General features: G+C 61.7%; 3 protein-coding genes across 5 annotated transcripts; 2 read left to right on the forward strand and 1 right to left on the reverse strand.

Annotated features, from left to right (window-relative positions):
- Nucleotides 1-1,307: 1,307 nt before the first annotated feature.
- Nucleotides 1,308-6,614, forward strand: RAD9A (RAD9 checkpoint clamp component A). The gene is made up of 11 exons (XM_043451693.1): nt 1,308-1,491; nt 1,577-1,647; nt 2,121-2,249; nt 2,697-2,811; nt 2,899-2,998; nt 4,381-4,487; nt 4,604-4,713; nt 4,795-4,859; nt 4,951-5,091; nt 5,792-6,005; nt 6,303-6,614. Exons 1-11 carry the CDS (start codon nt 1,458-1,460, stop codon nt 6,396-6,398), a joined length of 1,182 nt encoding a protein of 393 aa, XP_043307628.1. The 5' UTR covers nt 1,308-1,457; the 3' UTR covers nt 6,399-6,614.
- A 417-nt stretch (nt 6,615-7,031) lies between these two features.
- PPP1CA (protein phosphatase 1 catalytic subunit alpha) lies at nt 7,032-11,228 on the reverse strand. The gene is made up of 7 exons (XM_043451692.1): nt 10,368-11,228; nt 9,707-9,838; nt 9,331-9,561; nt 8,581-8,685; nt 7,774-7,997; nt 7,558-7,692; nt 7,032-7,478 (listed from the first exon to the last, which is right to left on the reverse strand). The coding sequence occupies exons 1-7, from the start codon at nt 10,420-10,422 to the stop codon at nt 7,368-7,370; spliced, it is 993 nt and encodes a 330-aa protein (XP_043307627.1). The 5' UTR covers nt 10,423-11,228; the 3' UTR covers nt 7,032-7,367.
- Nucleotides 11,229-11,475: 247 nt separating this feature from the next.
- TBC1D10C (TBC1 domain family member 10C) lies at nt 11,476-17,325 on the forward strand. Of its 3 annotated transcripts, none has more exons than XM_043451689.1 (10): nt 11,476-11,528; nt 11,786-11,964; nt 12,683-12,782; nt 12,993-13,100; nt 13,187-13,293; nt 13,480-13,594; nt 14,299-14,364; nt 14,475-14,664; nt 16,184-16,338; nt 16,638-17,325. In XM_043451689.1, the coding sequence occupies exons 2-10, from the start codon at nt 11,813-11,815 to the stop codon at nt 16,983-16,985; spliced, it is 1,341 nt and encodes a 446-aa protein (XP_043307624.1). In that variant the 5' UTR covers nt 11,476-11,528; nt 11,786-11,812; the 3' UTR covers nt 16,986-17,325. The 3 variants fall into 3 exon arrangements, with proteins under 3 accessions (XP_043307624.1, XP_043307625.1, XP_043307626.1); XM_043451690.1 differs by having other exon boundaries at nt 11,495-11,510; XM_043451691.1 differs by lacking the exons at nt 11,476-11,528; nt 14,299-14,364 and having other exon boundaries at nt 11,537-11,964.
- The last annotated feature ends 2,461 nt before the right edge of the window (nt 17,326-19,786 follow it).

Below are 19,786 nucleotides of genomic sequence, written 5' to 3' on the forward strand. Positions count from 1 at the left end.
TCAGGGCTTGCTGAAGGATTATAGTACATAAGGGTTGGGTCAGGATGGAATCAAGGATGAGTTCCAGTTTACTGAGCTAAATGCCTGGGTACAAGTGGTACCAATTACACTGAACCCCTTAAAAGGCAAGAATAATCTCCCCCAGTAATCCAGGGAAACCTGGTGAGGGAGGAAAACTGAGGGTAAGGAGAGGAAGTGGGGTCCAGAATTGCAGGCCAGGAGCGCAAGGATCCCGCAAACGTGGCTTCCTTACTGGCGACAGTGCCAGAGGAGCAAGGCCCTAAAGGAACGCAGGGGTGCCCAAGGGTCCCTCAAAGCACACCAGGTGCTGCAGGAAACCAGGTCAGGAGCCCCTCCATGACTTGCCCTCCGCTTCACTCATTGAGGACCGATGCTGAGGACGAGGGGAAGACCTGACCGGAGGACTGCTGTGTACGTGCTCAGTCGTGTCCCACCCTTTGCGACCCCATGGACTGTAGCTCACCAGACTCCTAGGTCCATGGGATTTTCTGGGCAAGAATACTGGAGTGGATTGCCATTTCCTCTTCCAGGGGATCTTCCCTACCCAGGGATTGACTCAGCCCTTTTGGCACCCTCCCTTGGTCTTTTTCAAACGGCCAGAGGCGCAGGAGTCTATCATAAAATGTTTCCAGTGCTTTCCATCAGAGACTCTCTTTTTCAGCAGCCCCCATCCCTCCTCTGACAGACGCACTTCCCTCCCAACCGGCGGGAAAAGCCCCACGCGCTGCTGAGAGTCTTTACTCTCGCCTTCTCCTGCCGGCCACATCCTTCTACCCCTTTCTCTGTTCTTCGGGATCAACGGAGGCTCGCCGAAGGCACGGCGAGCAGCCACCTCCCACCCCGGGATCCTGTAGCAAGGTGCGTTACTATCTTTTCAGAGCTGGTAGTTGCTGCTTCTGTCTGCGTCCCCGGCCCGCTGGGACGGGGTGAGACGGTCTTGCATCGACCCCGTACGCACCCCCCCGGCGCCCGACTGACGTCCAGGAAATCCGTACTAATTTAGTGACCCCGGCCGGGCCCGCCCGCCCATCTCCGGATTCCGAGCCCACTGTTCGCTCCCGGACACCCTCTGGGCACCTCGCGTTCGGGCGCGCGGCCGCTGTGGGCCCAGCTGACCCACCCGGCTGCCCGGGGCGCTCGAGGGCAGAGGGTGGGCCCGGACCGCACTGAGGAAGCCGGCACTCCCGGGTCACGTGACAGGACCCGCCCCGGGCGCAGACTCCGTCACGTGACGCGCAGCAGGCGAGCGTCTTTCTCACGTGACAGAGCTGCCGGCCTGCGGCCCAATCAGGAGGCGGGGGCGGGGCTGCCGGGGGCGGTGCGCGGGAAGGGAACCCCAGGCCGCCTGGAGCGGCGGGAGCGATCCGGAGGGGACCGTTGAGCTGGGGTTCGGCCCGTAGCCCGCCGCCTGCCCCACCCCGGTCACTGGGGGCAGCATGAAGTGTCTGGTCACGGGCAGCAACGTGAAGGGTGAGTCGGGGCCGGCCGGGGGCTGGAACCACGTGGGGCGGCCCGAGGCGCCCGCAAACCTCTGTCTCTCCCCTCTTCCCCGCAGTGCTCGGCAAGGCCGTCCACTCCCTGTCCCGCATCGGGGACGAACTCTACCTGGAGCCCCTGGAAGACGGGGTGAGGAGACCGGGTATGGGGGAGTGGCGTGAAAGTCCCAACAGGGAGCCCTGATCGGGGCTCGAGTCTCGCCCCATCAGGCAGGGTGCCCGGTGGGCACGTTTGCTGAATTTAGCAGGGGCCTCCCCTGTTGCTGGGACGTCCCTTTGGGCCCTGTCATCTTCCCAGGCTGGTGTCCGAATCGAGAGCCCTTGCCCTCCCTAAAGTGCCTGGTGGGGGTGATTAGGTAAAAGGCACGGGGGCTGAAGGCTGGGTCGCGCCCTTGCTGTGGAAGGGGCAGCGCTGAGGCCCACTCGGTACTTGGGGAAGGCTGCGTGGAGGACACCACGGAAGACTGGAAGGAGAGGGCGGGCTTCCGCAGGTGATGGTAGAACGGAAGCCGTTGGGGCAAGTGCCTGGGCAAAAGCTGGCCTGAGGGCTGGGCCCAGCACTGCTGGTGACCACATCTTTCTCCCCACTTTTCCTGGCCCCAGCTCTCCCTCCGGACCGTGAACTCCTCCCGCTCGGCCTACGCCTGCTTCCTCTTTGCCCCCCTCTTCTTCCAGCAGTACCAGGCGGCCACCCCTGGTCAGGACCAGCTGCGCTGTAAGATCCTGATGAAGGTGAGGCGGGTCCCCCAGCAGTGGCAGGGCACTCCCCTAGGAACCCCTCCCCGTAGTGCAGTTTGCTCTGGGGCACACAGCAGGTGCCTGCAGGGGGAGAGATGTATACCGGAGTAATCCGGTGCAGAACGCAGGGCCAGGACTGAGTAGAGACATCCATAGGGATAATGGGCCGCGTGGAGAGGGTAGCTGAATCTTCCAGGGACCTGCAGGGAGTAAATGACTTTGAGGTTGGTCCTTGAAAGATAAGCACGTCTTTTGAAGGCATTCCAGACCAGGGTAAGAGCACGAACGAAGATCTGAAAGGGTGCAGATATCTGCATGTGTGAGGGGTCCTTTCCTGGTGTGACAGTGCTGAGCCCATGATGGGCCAGAGCCCACGGGGACTGGACGTGAGAGCCAGTTGGTGGAGGCGCAATGCTGAGCGGATGTGTTTCCCTCGTCTAGTCCTTCCTGTCTGTCTTCCGCTCACTGGCAATGCTGGAAAAGACTGTGGAGAAATGCTGCATTTCCCTGAATGACAGGAACAGCCGCCTGGTAGTTCAGCTGCACTGCAAATATGGTGAGTGAGCAGCTGGCTGACCCAGGGGTCCTTGCAGTGTGGGATTAGAGGTTGGCGAGCCCACTGAGACCCTGTCTGCCCATCCAGGGGTGAGGAAGACTCACAACCTGTCCTTCCAGGACTGCGAGTCCCTGCAGGCCGTCTTCGACCCAGCCTTGTGTCCCCATGTGCTCCGTGCCCCAGCCAGGTGAGCACGCCCCTGGTTGCACGCCGAGCCCTAGGCTTTTCTCTTCCTTCTTTCAGCCTCAGGAATCAGTTTAAGGAGGCACCTCCTCTGTTTTTCCTGCAGGGCATCTGTGACCCTCCAAGCGTTCATCTGACCGGGTTTGCTTTCAGGGCCTTGACTGGCTCTTTAAGGGCAGAGGCTGGAGTTAGGAGGGGTCAGATGTTCCCTTGTTCCATGTTCCTGTCTCCTGAGTCTGTATTCTCCACCTCAAAGTCTGACTTGGCTTTCTGACCGCTCAGACCCACTCTGACTCCTCTTTCAAAGAACAGGTCTCCGGCTTGCCCTCACGTCTCCTCTGGCCTGAACACCTTTGAAGGTCCCTTAATTTTTGTGGCTCCGGGACTTGTAACCCTTCTCTGATCTGGTCATCCTTCTGGGATGATCCCCAGTCAAGGGCAGCCTCTCTTCCTACCTGGCTGGGTTCTAGCCCTGAGGGGTCCTCAGGCTGCGGCTGGACAGGGAGGTCACGGTCCTGGAGGGCTGCCTGAATAACCAGCTATAGGAGAGGAGCCGTTCTGGGCAGTCACAGGGACCACGCAGGGCCTGGGAGATGGGGAGCCCAGCAGACGCCAAGGTCCCTGGAGAAGGCCAGAGAGGAGTGGGTCCCCTCCCACCTGCCCATGTGCAGGGTGCCCCTTGCACTTGAGTAACCCAAGGTCTCACGTTTCTTTGCTTTTGGTAGCTACAGGATATGGTAACTTGAAGGTCCCTTTGAGCCCTGACTTGGTTTTTCTGAGTTGTGTTGAAATAGCACTGCCCAGGATTCCTTTGGGTAGAGAAAGAGGGAATCAATCCTTGGTCCGGGATTTGAGGATTTTTCTTTCTTTTAAAACGAGTGATGGTTTCTCTTTGTCTTATGGACAATTTCAAATTCATATTAAGCAGATAACCAACTTATGTCCCAGTTGTCTCGAGGCAAATTCCAGGTGTTATTTCACCTGTAACTCTTTACCAGCCTGTCTCTACTAGACAGGGACCTGCGGACTGTTTGTAAGGCAGTGTTTACGTGGACAGTGTGGGTCTGGTCTCCCAACCCTGGATGGGCAGGTGCCGCCTGCCTGGTTCAGTTCAGCCCAAACCGCCTGAACTTCCTGCTGCCTTCTGTGAGCCTGTTCTTGTCTGCCTCCATCTCTTGCAAGAGGACTGCTCTCCCACATCCTGGGAGCCTTGGATGAGGCAGGGACCGTGTCCTGCTGCTCCCGTGCTCCACCCTAGTGCCGTGCTAGGCCTGGCCCGGTTCTCTTCGGACGTTGGTGTGCCTCGCTGTCCCACCTCAGGTCCTCTGAGAGCAAAGCCGCTGGGCGGGGCCGAGCCTCAGGTGTGATGCTGTGCCCCCCTCACAGGGTCCTGGTGGAGGCTGTTCTGCCTTTCCCCCCCGCACTGGCTGAAGTGACGCTGGGCATCGGCCGTGGGCGCAGGGTCATCCTGCGTAGCTACCAAGAGGAGGCAGGTGAGGGGACAGATGGGGCCTGGGGCAGAGAGCAGAGACTGGGTGGGGCGGGCAGAGAGCAGAGACGGGCTGGTGGGGCAGAGCCCGGCTTCCTCCTGTCGCTGCCCCACCCCCAGACAGCGCTGTCAAAGCCATGGTGACGGAGATGAGCATCGGAGAGGAGGATTTCCAGCAGTTGCAGGCCCAGGAAGGGGTAGCCATCACTTTCTGCCTCAAGGAATTCCGGGTGAGGTTCCTGCCGCGCGCTCACCACCCCGTCCACCCCTCCTCCCTGCCCTGCCTCCATGCTCTGCTTCTCCCTTCCCAGGGGCTCCTGAGCTTCGCAGAGTCCGCCAACTTGTCCCTCAGCATTCACTTCGATGCCCCGGGCAGGTAAGGCCCAGCCTTGGGATAGGGAGGGGAGCTCTCTGGGGTGCCAGAAGCCAAAGGGCCTTGACCACGCCTGGACCTGTCACCTGCCCAGGCCAGCCATCTTTGCCATCGAGGACTCTCTGCTGGACGGCCACTTTGTCCTGGCCACACTCTCGGAGCCGGACTCGTACCCCCAGACCCTGCGTGCCCAAGAGGAGCTCCAGCGGCCAGAGCCCCGGCTTCAGGCTCACAGGTGAGAGCTCCGCCCACCCAGGCTGGAGCCTGCCACTTCTAGCGTCTGCACCCCCCACGCTGTGCACCCCCATCCCCACTTCCTGTCGAGCCCCAGCCCTGCAGGCTCAGCCCCACTGGTCAGCTGTACTCAGAGATCCCCCCACCCAGGGAAGTGTCCCCAAGGTCGGGCTGGCTTCCTTCTCTGGCTGAGGCCTCCTCCCAAGCCAAGGAGGGAAAAGGGCTGCTGGGAGGCAGGGGGCTGCCTGGGATGGGGGAAGCAGGTGGCTGAAAGGGCAGGTGGGTTGGGGAGGATGGGCCCAGCGTAGTTTAAGCGGAGGAAGTTTGGCCTGGCCCTCCGCCCAGCATGTCCCTGGGCCCCAGTGCGCTCCAGTTCCTGTCCCCTGGGAAGGTGGGGGCTTGGGCCCCAGGTGGCCCAGCTCATTGGACTTGCCGCTCCCCTCCCCCAGCCGAGCTGAAGCAGCCCCCAGGATGCCTCCCTCAGGCCTCTACCTGAACTCTGATGAAAGGATTCTAGGTCGACCCCCTCCCGGAAGCAGCCACTTAAAACACCACCCCCCATCCTTTCCCCTCCCACCAAATCAGGAAGTAATAAAACCAAGAGGTCACCAGTGGTCACTAGGCTCCTGCAGGCCCTGGCTGAGCCCTCCAGGCGGGGCCCTAACTCTGTCCCCCGGCTGATAAACTGTCTCTGCCTGTAGCACGCCCCACCTAGACCTGGATGACTTTGCTGTCGACGACATGGACTCTTACATGATCGCCATGGAAACCACCGTGGGCAGCGAGGGCTCCCGGGCACTGCCTTCCATCTCCCTTTCACCTGGCCTCCAGCGCCCCTGTAGCTCCAGCCCCCACTCAGAGGAGGAAGATGACATGGAGCCCAGCACAGTGCCTGGGACTCCCCCGCCTAAGAAGGTAGGGGCAAGAGGCAGAGGGGCTTCCCTGGTGGCTCCAACGGAAAGAATCCACCAACCATGCGGGAGACCTGGGTGCAGTCCCTGGGTGGGGGAAGATCCCCTGGAGGAGGGCATGGCAACCCACTCCAGTATTCTGACCTGGAGAATCCCTATGGACAAAGAGAAGCCTGGTGGGCTACAGTCCATGGGGTTGCAGAATCAGACACCAGGAAGCACGGAGGCAGGGGCTGGGATGGGAGGCGGAGGGAGGGAGCAGCCTCCGGAGCTCATTTGGCTTCCTCTGTTCTCTCGCCAGTTCCGCTCGCTGTTCTTTGGCTCCATCCTGGCCCCTGCACACTCTCCTCAGGGCCCCAGCCCTGTGCTGGCTGAAGACAGTGAGGGCGAAGGCTGAGCCGGAGAAGTCCGTGTTTGAGGACTGGGCCAGATGAAGCCCCGCCCCACCCCTCTCCCAAGGCCAGCCAGGGCAGGTCTGCTCTCCTCCTTGGTGGGTGGTAGAGGTGCGCCCTGCTGGAGCTGAGCTGACTGGTCCTGCCACCTTCCCCAGGGCCTTGCCTGGGTCTTGTTGTTTCCCTTCAACCCCCAATCATTCATTCAACCCTCAATCTATCATGTCTCTTCCCAGTCTCGGTGCTGAGCTGCCCTCTGCAGGGAATTCCCTCACCTCTTAATCCAACCCTGTGGCCAGAACTGGGGGACTGCCTTCTCTAAGCCCACCTCCCTAAGAAAGAAAAAAATCATTGTGGGGCTTTTGCCCCTGCTGATCCACCTTCTGCCAATCATGACCCGCCCCTCCCTCAAATCCTGAGCACACCACTGGGATCTCCTATGACTGGCACACACTGTTTTGCTTGCTTTCCCCGAACTCTTTGGCCCTGGCTTGGAAATTCCAAGGGCCCCTGTGGACCTGAGCATGTGGCTGGGGTTTTCCTGGCTGGGGCCCCAAGCCCAGGAAGCCTCCCAAGTGGCTCTGGGCGGAAGGGTTGCCAGGCCCAGTGTTTGGGACAAGGGAGACAGAGGCTATGGCAACAATCCAGCTTTGACCTTTATTCAAGAGACCAGATGGGTTGCCCCAGGATCTGGCTGCCAGCCCTGAGCCCAAGCAAGGCTGGAGATCCCCAGTCTGGCCCTGCTTTGCCCTGAGCTGCAGCCTTAGCCCCAGGATCCTGCCTGCAGCCGCTGTAGGTACAAGCGGGAAGAGCCCTGGGGGACTGGATGCTGCTATTGATTCATAAAAAAGAGAAATACACCAAGCCTCTGTGTTCCCCGTGATGGGTGGGCCTGGGGGTCCAGCATGAGCCCCCTGCAGCCACGTGATTTCTGTACAATCCACCATCTGGGGCAGAGGGCGGGCACACGGAGGCTATTTCTTGGCTTTGGCGGAGTTGCGGGGTGGGGTGATGGGCCGGCCTCCAGGGTTCAGGCCACTGAACTGCCCATATTTCCCCTTGTTCTTGTCGGCGGGCTTGAGGATCTAGAAGAGACAAACTGGTCAGGTTCAAGGGGCCGAGCCATAGGCCCCTGGGCCCACCCGCCCCCAGCCCGACCCCCACCTGGAAGGAGCACATGAGCGTCTCGTCCACGCTCATCATGGCGCCTGCGTTGTCAAACTCGCCGCAGTAGTTGGGGGCTGAGAAGAGTGTCACCAGCTGCCGCTTGGCAAAGAACTCATAGCCGTCTTCTACTACCTGGACAAGGGTGGAAGCGGTTGGTTCAGCAGGAGCTGCCTGCCAGTCCCGCTCTCACCCGGACGGGGGCTGCCAGCCCACCTGGTGTGCCCGGCAGATGAGGTCCAGGTCATGCTTGTGCAGGAACTTGGCCACCACCTCGGCTCCAAAGGTAAAGGAGACGCCGCGGTCATTCTCGCCCCAGCCCTGCACATCCTTGTCAGGGTCAGACCACAGCAGGTCACAGAGCAGGCCCTGGTCAGGCACATCTGTGGGCCGCATGATACGCCGGATCTGCTCCATGGACTGTAGGTCTGGGGACAGGCCTGGAGGGCACAGGGGGCAGGTCACCTCCTCCAGGCAGCCTTTGCCAATCAGCCTCTGCCCCCCACCTCTCCAGGATTCCTGGGAGCCTACACAGGCAGAACTCATCACCTTCTGCCTCTTCCAAGTCCCTGTCCCTTCAAGGAGCACACAGCTCCCTGGACAAAGTGTTAGCCGCTCAGTCGTGTCCGACTCTTTGCAACCCCATGGACTGTCCAGGCAAGAAAGCTGGAGCGGGTAGCCATTCCCTTCTTCAGGGGATCTTCCCAACCCAGGGATCAAACCTGAGTCTCCCGCATTGCAGGCAGATTCTTTACCATCTGAGCCACCAGGGAAGCCCTGGAGAAAGGGGACAAGCAAACTCCACGCAAGAAGGTGAGGCCATGACACGACGGTGCAGCCTAATGCTGCAGCGCGGGGGGACTTTGTGGAAGAAGTGCTGCCCGTGCCAGGACTCCAGGGAGAGTTGTTCCTGGCTTCTGGGAACACATCTGGAGCTGACGCCTCTGTCCCAAGGTCCCCAGGGGCGCTCGCCCTGGGAGGCTCGTCCTTCCCAAGCATCCACACGCCCAGAGCCATGCTCACCTCCGTGGCAACAGAAGATCTTCTCGTCCACGATGGCAGCGATGGGCAGGCAGTTGAAGCAATCAGTGAAGGTCTTCCACAGTTTGATGTTGTAGCGTCTCTTGCCTGCCCAGGGGGAAGGAGACAGCTCACCAGAGGGCCTCTCTGCCCCACCCCTCAGCCCAGGTCTCCAGGCCTTCCAGGGCACATTGTGTGTTGTTCAGACACAGCTAGGAGGAGAGAACAAAAGGCAAAAGAAACCGAACACCCACCCCCCTACTCCCAGAACACCCACTGCCTCCCAGACAATTCTAAAGCAGCTGAGTCCCCAGGAACCCCAGAGTTCCACTTCTGGCACGACCTCAAGGTTGGCACCCACCCCCTGCACAAGAGCAGGGCCAGGTTGAGACGGGGTCTGGTTCATCTTGGCTTCTGGCTAACAGAGGAGTCCAGTCCTGACAGGCATCCTAAGTGCTTAAGTACCGGATGCACTAGAGGGGAGTGTCAGCAGGTGAGGCCCTGCCTTAGAATCCTGGCAGCCCTTCAGTCAGCAGCCACCAGCCAGGTCCCTCCTGAGTGCCAGGACCCGCTCTAGGAGGGCAGGGGAGGGCGGCGTGGGCTGGTCTACCTTCACGGCGCTCAGCTTAGCAGGTGTTTGTCAGACGCTGACACCCCAGCCACCAGGTCAGCACGAGGGTCACACTGAATGGCAAGGAGGCCACTGAATGGCCCTTCAGGCCCAGAGCAGCCCCGGACGCTCTGCCCACTCACACTCGTCATAGAAGCCGTAGATGCGGTTGATGCTGGCACACTCGTGGTTCCCACGGAGCAGGAAAAAGTTCTCTGGGTACTTGATCTTATAGGCCAGCAGCAGGCAGATAGTCTCCAAAGACTGCTTGCCCCTGTCCACGTAGTCCCCCAGGAACAGGTAGTTACTCTCTGGAGGGAAGCCGCCATACTCGAACAGCCGCAGAAGGTCATAGTACTGGCCATGAATGTCACCTGTGACCCAGGGAACCAGGTCAGCACTAGGGGCAGCCTAAACATGAACCCAGGGTCAGGGTTGGGCCCAAGGGAGGTGGGACTTGGGAGGGGTGGTGGCAAGGCCGCTTTCAGGAGGCCACGGGGACCTGGGCTGGAGGCTCACCGCAGATCTTGAGGGGTGCCTCCAGCTCCAGAAGAATGGGCTGGCTCAGGAAAATCTCCCGGGATTTGAGGCACAGACCACGGATCTCGTTCTCTGTCAGCTGTACATTCTTTCCAGGCCTGGAGCCCTGCACTGGGGGCGGAAAGAGGCGTCAGGACGCAGGTTCCTCAGGCGAGAAGAGGGTGAATGACATCGGTGACCCCACAGGCACTTCTGAGTGGGGGCGCCTGGGCCTCCCGGCCCCGCCTAGCCCAGGAGCAGCTGTTGCTGCTGAGTGAGCCTCCTGGGACCCCCAACTGCCCTCAAGGCGCTCGCGAGGGGACTGCTGTGCGCAGAGGCCACCCAAAACCTCCAAGCACAGGACCCCTTCCTGGGGGACTAGGCTTCTCGGGTTTCTCCCTCAGCCAAGAGCCCAGGCCAATCCTTACGCGCCGCCCCCAACGCCGATCCTGCTCTGGAAAGGGGAGCAACCCCAGACCTCCCAGCGCGCCGCGATTGGGGTGGAAGGGGGGGCGACGAATGTGGCCACGGGACCTCGCGGCCCGTCCCCGCCCAGTCGAAGCTGGCCCTGGGAGGGGCAGGTCCACCCGCGCGCCACTTCCGGGCCGGGCAGGGGACCAGGGCGCGGCGGGCGCCCACCTCCCTCGCCGCCCCGGCCAACCTTCCAGCAGGCGTCCGATGATAGAGTCCAGGTTGAGCTTCTCGCTGTCGGACATGGCGGCGCCGCCGCTCTAGCCCAGCACCTCCGGGCCCAGTCCTGCCTCCCGCCCTCCCGCGGCCTCCTTCCGGCCTGGTGCTCCTTCCGCCCGCCCGGGCCCGCCCCAGCCCGCCGCCCCGCCTCCTCGGCCGCCCGCCCCGCCCCGCCGCGCCCGGCCCCGCCCCGGTCCGCCCGGTCGCTCACCGCCCCTGCGCTCTAGCGCCTCCGCTGGACGCCAGGCCCCGGGCCCGAGGCGACCCGGGAGGCGGGGCCTCGGCCAGGGGGCGGGGCTCGGTTGACCTGGTGGGCAGGGCGGAGCCTGCAAGGGGGCGGGGCTTCACGGGGCGAGGTCGACTCTAGTTCCGCCCTTGAGGAGTTACCCACCCTTGCACCGGGGATGTGCGGCCGGAAGTAGTGTGAAGTTGTTTTTCTCTTTCAAGGGCCCGGTAGTTCCTCCCACTTCTGCCCCGGGCTGGAAGGTGTTGTGACCTCATTGGTATCTCATTGGGTCTCTCCAGAGAGTGCAGATTAAGTCCACGAAGTGCAGGAAAGGAAACAGGCTCAAAGATAGCAAGGGTTGTCTTCAGATTGACGGAGAAACTCTTACCTCTAGGGTCCCTGTGGCCTGCAGACGGCTGACCAGACCCGGACACCTGTCACTGAACTCCGAGCTCATTTTGGTCCCCATTGCCTATGGTGCATGCTACATCATTATTATTATTTTTTCATGTCTCATCCTTGTGTTTTGAGTAGCGCAGTAATGCCTTACTGTTTGACTTGTCGAAAGCATTAACAAAAGAGGAAACGTTAAATAAAGTGTAATGCTCACTGGAACCCTGAATTGAGTATTTTATTTGCCGGTGACCTCACATCTGGAGGCAGCGTGGCCTCTCTATCTCTGGCAGGCCCTGGCTGCATCACACCCAGCACAAGAACCCAGGCCTGCACCCACCCAACCCACCGGGGTGGTGGGAGGAGCCCATGGCCCAGGGCCACTGGGGCAGGCCGGAAGAGCCCTGGAGAGGAAGGGGTACCCCCCCCACGCACTTGGGAGGGGCCCCCAGCGGGTTGCTGAAGCTGTGGCTGAGGAGGAAGTGAGAGGAGGAGGTGAGGTGCAGCAGGGAGGTAAGCTGGGCTGCTGAGGACAGGGGCTGGGCCTGGGTCTCCAGCAGGGGGCCTGGTCTTTCTGCACCATCTGGGCCTGTGCCCCACCCCAACCCCGCAAGAGGAGAGGGGACCGAACGGGTGTGGTGCGATACCCTGCAGCCTCTCCTCTTAGACCAAGTGAGCAGGTCCTGGGGCTGAGGCCTGGCTGAAGAGGCGCCCCGGCCCCAGGCTGGCCAGGAGCCCCCGCTCACGCTGGCTGTCCCCACATCTTGCAGCCTGCAGCACCAGGGGTTGGTGGCGCCATGGCCCAGGCCCTGGGCGAGGACCTGGCGCAGCCCGGCGAGCTGCAGGATGACTCCAGCTCTTTGGGGTCCGACTCAGAGCTGAGCGGGCCTGGCCCATATCGCCAGGCTGACCGCTACGGCTTCATTGGGGGCAGCGCAGCAGAGCCAGGGTAAGTGGGGAAGGGATGAGGGGATTACAGGGTGCTGGGCCTGATGGTGGAGGCTGAGAGCTGAATTCTAGAGTGAGGCCCAACCTCAAGGGTCCTCGAAGGGTCTGGGGACTCAGCTAGTATCACCTGTTTTCGGGTTCTAGATGGAATCTTAAGGTTAGCAGGGCTGTGGGGGGTGGGTCCCTGTGTGTCTCTTCCTCCCAGTCTCTGAGGGTTCCCAGAGGGGCTGAACCCGCTTCTCCTTTCAATCCGGCCCAGGAATCCCAAGGTCATAGAGCCCACACTTCTTCCCCTACCAGTCCTCCCCCTTCCCCAGGTGCTGATAGGAAGACAAGTTCGGAGATAAGATAGGGAGGTCACACCGCCATCAGAGACAGAATCAGGCTCAGAGAAGACTCCTGGTTTCTAGCTCTTGGGCTCTGTCTACTCAACTTCCCCGATGAGTTGTCTGTGTCCCCATCCTGGGGGACAGTCAACCAGCCCCTCCCCCAACACACACCTACACACCCTCTTCAGTGTCTCCTGCTGCCGCCCACATCGGAGCCACATCCTTTCCTGTCCCCATGACAACCACTGGCAACTCCTGGGTGACAGGTCACTCCCCACCCCAGAGATTCCCAGAGATCTCAAGGGCCAAGAGTTGGGCTCACCCAGGTAGCAGGAAAGGTGGTGGATGTGGCTGTCCCGTGTCTGGACATCTGGTGCCGTGTATCCCCAGGCCGGGTCACCCTCCTGCAGACCTCATCCGCCAGCGGGAGATGAAGTGGGTGGAGATGACTTCACACTGGGAGAAAACCATGTCTCGGCGGTACAAGAAGGTGAGGGGAGAGCGGTCCCACGCGGGCCTCCTTGACTTGTCCCCCTTTGCCTGGCAAAATTCAGCCTCCTGTGTCCCAGCACCTCCTGCCTTCGCTCCTTGCTCCTCGCGGAGACTCTTGCCCGATAGTAGATTGTGCCTGAGGCCTGCTGAGAGGAGCAGGGGAATCTGGCGTGGCTGGCCTAACGGGGTGCCCTGGCCTCACCTGCAGGTAAAGATGCAGTGCCGGAAAGGCATCCCCTCAGCCCTGCGGGCCCGGTGTTGGCCCCTTCTGTGCGGGGCTCACGTGTGTCAGAAGAACAACCCTGGCACTTACCAGGTGAGGGGACTGGCAGGGGTCCCAGCCCCCTCCCCAAGCCCTTCACCCCTCTGGGCCTTCACCTCCACCTTCTTGCCCACCTGCAGAACCTGGCTGAGGCCCCAGGAGACCCGCAGTGGATGGAAACCATCGGCAGGGACCTGCACCGTCAGTTCCCGCTGCATGAGATGTTTGTGTCACCCCAGGGTCATGGGTACGAGGCCGGAGATGCCCAGGGACCCCCAGCCCCCGACCCCCAGGCGCTTTGGCCGAGTCCCTGACCCTGGCATCTCAGAGGACCCAGCAAGGCCCCTGAGGGGCCGAGGCCTGGGCAAGGGCCGCCAGAGGGTATGGGAGGGATGCCGGGAGGACTGGCCCCTGATGGGGTCTTCTGGCACAGGCAGCAGGGGCTCCTGCAGGTACTGAAGGCCTACACCCTGTACCGGCCGGAGCAGGGCTACTGCCAGGCCCAGGGCCCTGTGGCCGCTGTGCTGCTCATGCACCTGCCCCCGGAGGTGAGTGCCCTCAGCCCTGTGGCAGGGACCCCAGACCCGGACGCCCACCCCCAGGAACTCTATGACTTCAGTTACCCGAGACCCTGGACCCCCAACTCTAGTGACCCAGGGGCCAAGGCAACCTGTGCCCTGGACTGTGACCACCCTTCCGAACCCGTCCCCCAGAACTCTGGCCTCCGGGACCTAGGATCCTCAAGTCCCACGCAAACCTGTCCTAGTGAGCCAGGGCCTCGTGATTGCCAACCTCAGTGACTCCCAAGCCCAATGACCTTGATTCCAGGAACATCGAACCCTGACCCCTGACCTTTGGCCCAATGATCTAAAAGTCTGGATGTTATCACCTTGACCTTATGACCCCTGATTCTGAACCCTGTGACCATGATCCCTGACCCCAATGACCCCAAGAACCTAAGATTTGAACTTTGGGACCTCCGCTACCCTTGACCAGTGAGCCTCCACCCTGCGACCCTCAAATTCAGCCCTCTGAGCCCTGTGACTTCCGACCCCTACACCCCTTGGTAGGCCTCTTTCTAGGCAACGGGGAGCTTTGTGGTAAGACCCACCCCCCACAACCCCACCCCCAGCACTGAGACCAGGCTCCTGGCTCCAGAGTCACCGCAGATGGTGTCCAGGCCCTCCCCTGTGCCCCTCTCCCCCTGCGGTCCCTTCTGCGGTGGGCACTCAAGGCCTGTGCCCGCCCCCAGGAGGCCTTCTGGTGCCTGGTACAGATCTGCGAGGTTTACCTCCCCGGCTACTACGGGCCCCACATGGTGAGAGGCTGGGATGGAGCCCGAGGGCACAGGGGGAGGGCTGGCTGGGGGGTGGGAGCCTGGCGACTGGGTGGGGCCTGGGGTCATGGTGCTGACGGACGTGGCCGCAGGAGGCTGTGCGGCTGGACGCCGAGGTGTTCATGGCCCTGCTGCGACGGCTGCTCCCGCGTGTGCACAAACACCTGCAGAAGGTGGGCGTCGGGCCCCTGCTCTACCTGCCCGAGTGGTTCCTGTGTCTCTTCGCCCGCTCCCTGCCCTTCCCCACGGTGCTGCGTGTCTGGGACGCTTTTCTTAGCGAGGGTGAGTCGGGGGCCGGCCAGGTGGGCGGGGGCAGGAGGGGGTGCCTGGTGGGCGCAGAGGGTGAAGGTGCCAGCTCCGCTCTGCCCCACCGCTACCGCTGACCCTGATCCCGGGCCTGGGTGCTGGGGTGTGCCGAGGGTAACCCGCCCTTGGCCACGCATCACCAATGGGAGGAACGGCAGCCCCCGCCGCCAGCAGTGAGACCACCACAGGGACGGCTAGATTCAGGGAGGCTTCCCCGAGGTTGATGGGACAGGAGCCGGCGACACCACAGCAGTGGCACAGCTCGGGGACTGGGCACGGTGGGGGCATGGCAGGTGGAGCCCCCGGGCCCTCAGTGCGAGCCCTCGGAGGCCAGGCGCGGCTCTGGGAGCCAGGGCCACTTGAGTGAGTGAGACCTACATTCTGGTGGGGGTGGGGATGGGAGGCGGCAGTACCAAATTAACAAGATATTTATAGATTGTCATAAGTTCCGCGAAGAAAATAAAACAAAGGACGTGCCAGAGTGTAGGGGAGCGGCAGGAGAGGGCTGTTTAAATATGCTGGCGGCCGCCCCCTGGAAGAGGCAGCCACGCGGAGCCGGGTGGAGAAGGAGAGGCAGGCAGGACCCTGTCCGCAGGGTCCTGGCCACAGATGACTTGAGGGGTGCGGGCGTGGGGAGAGGTGCCAGGCCAAGAGCGGGGGGCAGTCAGAGCGAAGCTGAGCTGGACCCTGGGTCTTTGGAGCCCTGCCCTGGTACCCCATCAGCAGCACACTTGCATTCAGCTCTATACAGTTTGTCCGGTGGTTGCATGGTAGAAATCCATCAGTGCATCGACTGAGCACCTGCTGTATGCCCATTTGGCTTCAGACTGGCTTAGCGTTCTAACCCCGGATGTCCAAGTCCCCGTCCGCTTGTACTCCCCTGCAGACTTGGACCTCGAGGGTGGGGCGGGCGGGGCCCCCGCGTTTGATGATGGTGTTTGATGTTTGATGACGGTGACGACGTTAGTAGTCCTGTTGTCCGTTTACACGGCACGGTGGTCACCAGGCCTCGCTGGTCCCCTGACTGCTTTTCTCAGCAGACCCGAGGCTGCCAGGGAGGGGCTTTGAGGCTCCAGGAGCAGGCCAAAGTCACGTGCATGTGTGTGCCTGTGTGTGTGTGCGCATATGTGCCCTGTGCTCTTGGCCTAGGTGTGAGGCGCTGTAGCTTGAATCTTTCTAGAATCAGAAGCTCACAGATCTGAGCTGGAAAGGCTGTCCGGTCACCACCCAGCCCCTCGCTGGATGGGGCGAGGAGCCAAGGCCCAGAATGAGAAGGCCCGGTGTGAGGCTGTCAGTAGCCCTTGGCTCCTGGCAGGCCGCGCTGCCCACAAGCTTCAGTGGCTGCTGGGACCCGCTGGCCGGTGCCCCCACGTGGCCGAGCGGCTCTCAGTCCAGGCAGCAGAGCTGCAGGAGGGTGGAAGGAGTCTGGCCAAGGACGGGTTTGGGCTCGGACTGAGAGCTGGCCCCGCACTGAGAGAGCCCCACCGGCCTGCAGGTGTGAAGGTGCTGTTCCGCGTGGGGCTGACCCTGGTGCGCCTAGCGCTGGGCACCACTGAACAGCGCCTGGCCTGCCCGGGGCTCCTGGAGACGCTCGGCGCCCTTCGATCCATCCCGCCTGCCCAGCTGCAAGAAGAGGTCTTCATGCCCCAGGTGGGTGCCCCTTGCCTGCCCCCTGCAGTGGCCCGGCAGCCCCCTGCACAGGTGGGGAAACTGAGGCCCGGAGGGAGCAGTCACAGTAAGCACAGGGCTCCCTACTTGTTCTCTGAGCAGCAGAGAATGTGGAAACCCCAGGCCTCAAGTGGCTTTTTGTGGCTCCCTTAGTCTGTCTCTTTGTCTGTCTGTCAGCCCCTCAGCCCTCAGCCACTTCCTGGGGCTGTGTACTGCCCGCCCTGCGGGGATCTCATCGTTTCCTGCCCTCCCCCAGGCTCAGTATCAACCACTCCCCGCAGGTGCACGGCGTGGCCCTGTCCGAACTGGAGCTGCAGCGGGAGATCAAGGCCCAGCTGGCCCAGCTGCCAGCATCAGCATCTGAGCCACCCCCGAGGCCGCAGGCCCGCCTGCCCGGGGCCCCGGCCATCTTTGAGACCCAGCAGCTGGCAGGAACCCAGGGGGCCCCCCGGCCCGAGGTGCCCCGCATCGTGATACAGCCCCCAGAGGAGCCCCAGCCACCCCGGCGCAAGCCCCAGACCCGAGGCAAGACTTTCCATGGGCTGCTGACCCGGTCCAGGGGCCCCCCTATCGAGAGCCCCGCCAGGTCCCATCGAAGCTCCACCTCCTTCCTGGACACCCGATTCTGAGGGTAGGTCCCGCTTTTGAGGGTACCACGGACTCAGGGTCCCCCTGATCCCAACTGCCTGAACAGTGGATGCCGGCCTCGACGTGGGCACCGCACTTAACAGCTGGGGTTGGATGCCTCGCTCCTTTCCCGTGGACTGCCTCAGGCCTGAGGAGGATGGAAGGCTGCAGAGTGGGGTTTGGAGAACCCAGGCCACCCTCCACCCACAGGGCTGCCCCGGTGCTTGGGCCCTTGCACGCATCAGGCTCGCACTGGAGGTGTGCGCGAGAAAGGGCATGGGCTGGGCCACGGGGACCCCAAAAGGCTCCTGAGGGGTCTGGAATAAAGTCTGAATAGAAGCCTGCATGTGGTCAGATCAATGCCCTCTGCCCCCCCAAACCTCCACCAGCCGCCCCCTCCCCTCCACCTTGGCTCCCCTCACGGCCCCGCCCCTCCTAGTCCCGCCCGGCTCCCCAGGGCACAGGGAGGCTACCCGTTGGCTGCCTGAGGTGTTTACCAGCTACAGGAACCCACAGCAAGCGCCCAGCCTCTTGGGGCCAGGTGAGGCTCCTGTGCCTGGGCTCCCCCAGTGGACGCTGGGCCCACATGTGGGACTCTGTCTCCTCTTTTGCTCCCTCCCCTTGCTGATTTCAGGAGCCCCCCCCAGCGGTGGGAGCACTCTAACCCGAGTCTGCACCCCCCCCACCCTGGGTCCTGGTCCCGTCCTCAGAGAGAGCTGGCTGAGAACAAAGGCCTAGTGTGCCCAGACAAAGGAGAAAGGCCCCGCCGGCCCTTGCCCCCTCCCGAAACCCCAGCCGCACCCCCTGGGGACTGCCACCATGGAAACCCCCTCCCACACTCGCTAATTGCCCCCGTGGGTGCCCGAGGTGCCTGGGACAGGAGCCATCGCCAGGACAACGGGGCTGGTTCCGAGGCAGGCTCGTGTCCCTGCAGGGCCGGTCTCGGTGCCCTGCCTCCTTGGGTGCCCTCCCCCGAGGGCGGAGGGTGGAGGGTGGGGGCATGGTCAGACTCGGGAGTACCCGGAGAAAGTGACTGCAGTCTTGCTTAAATGGTGGAGTGGTCAGTGCACCCTTCTCAATGGCTGTGCTGGAACACGTTGGCACCCTCAGACCCCTGATTCCAAATGGGCTGCTGACGAGTCCACGGCCGCAGGAAGACGCTCACTCTGTGTTGCTATTGTTGTTTAGTTGCTAAGTCGTGTTGGACTCTGCAACCCAACCCCACGGACTGCAGTACGTCAGGCTTCCCTGGCCTTCACATCTCCCGGAGCTTGCTCAAACTCATGTCCATCGAGTCGGTGATGCCATCCAACCATCTCATACTCTGTTGTTTCCTTCTCTTCCTGCCTTCAGTTTTTTTCCCAGCGTGAGGGTCTATATATACTTTCCTTCTTTTAATTTTTATTTATTTGTCTGCATCAGGTTTTAGTTACAGTACAAGGGATCTCTAGTTGCAGCATGTGGGATCTAGTTTCCTGACTGGGGATCAAACCTGGGCCCTCGGCTTTGGGAGCGCAGGGTCTTAGCTGCTGGGCCACCAGGGAAGTCTCTGTGTATATACTCTTAGGGTGCTTACTATGTGACTGGCCAGGTCCCGGGTCCAGGGGCAGACCATCCCACTTTCAAGGAGCCTTTGGTCTGGAGGAGGGACTCACATGGAGGTCCAGACACAGAGTTGAAGTTTGCCTGGGTGGAAACTGAGTTTGCCAGGAGAAGAGGCAGTTGGGCCTGAGCTTTGCTGCCTATGGCAACCTGCTCCAGTATTCTTGCCTGGAAAATTCCATGGACAGAGGAGCCTGGTGGGTTACAGTCCATGGGGTCACAAAGAGTCAGACACGACTGAGCGACTAACTTTCTTTTTTTTGCTGCCTATGGCAGACCCAAGGCTCACCCCTCCCCCCACGTCAGCCACCATGAACCTGACACCCACCCCTGTCCGTCCTCCAGGGGGTGCTCTGTCTCTCTCCTGTTCCCACCCACTCCCCCAGTTTCACTCCAGCCCTGGTTCTGAGTGTGGGGCAGCATCTGGGCCCCTGTGAGTTAAAGAAAATTTTCTGAGCCCCCCCTTCCCTCCCAAGCTCCTACCAAGGTGCTCAGTCACTTCAGTCTTGTCTGACTCTTTGGACTCTTTATGACTTTGTGACTCTTCATGATTTCATGAACTGTGGACAAAGTTGTGTCCGACTCTTTGGACCCTTTCTGACTTCATGGACTGTGGCCCACCAGGCTCCTCCATCCATGGGATTCTCCAGGCAGCAATACTGGAGTGGGTTGCCGTGCCCTCCTCCAGGGGGTCTTCCTGACCCGGGGATTGAACCCGCATCTTTTACGTCTCCTGCATTGGCAGGTGGGTTCTTTACCACTGGTGTCACCTGGGAAGCACCCCCACCAGGGTACTTGGAGCTGAATAATAACGCCCTCCCCTGCAGTTCACAGACCACTCTCTCAGACCCCCACTCACCCACACACCCTGTCTCTGCGGGTGGCACCGAGCCTCTGTAGAGAAAGGGGGACCCAGCCATGTTGAGTGTCCAGCCTAGGATCACAGAGAGAGGCAGGGCCAGCTAGACCATGCCTTATTTAGGCTTAGAGCCAGAGTCTGATGGACTCTCAGGCAGGGAAGCAGGCAGGTGGGGGCCTGCAGGGAGTTTATGGGGTCCACCCTGAACTCCCTGCCTCCCGCCACTCAGCTCTTCTGCCGAGAGGTTAGGGGAGCAGGAAGAGCAGCCTTGGTCCTGGGCTAAGAACCCATCCTGAGGCTGGAGGGGAGGCCACAAGGCGTTCCCCACGGATCTGGACCCTG

The sequence above is a fragment of the Cervus canadensis genome, chromosome 29, assembly GCF_019320065.1.
Source record: "Cervus canadensis isolate Bull #8, Minnesota chromosome 29, ASM1932006v1, whole genome shotgun sequence".
Classification (NCBI taxonomy): Eukaryota; Metazoa; Chordata; class Mammalia; order Artiodactyla; family Cervidae; genus Cervus; species Cervus canadensis.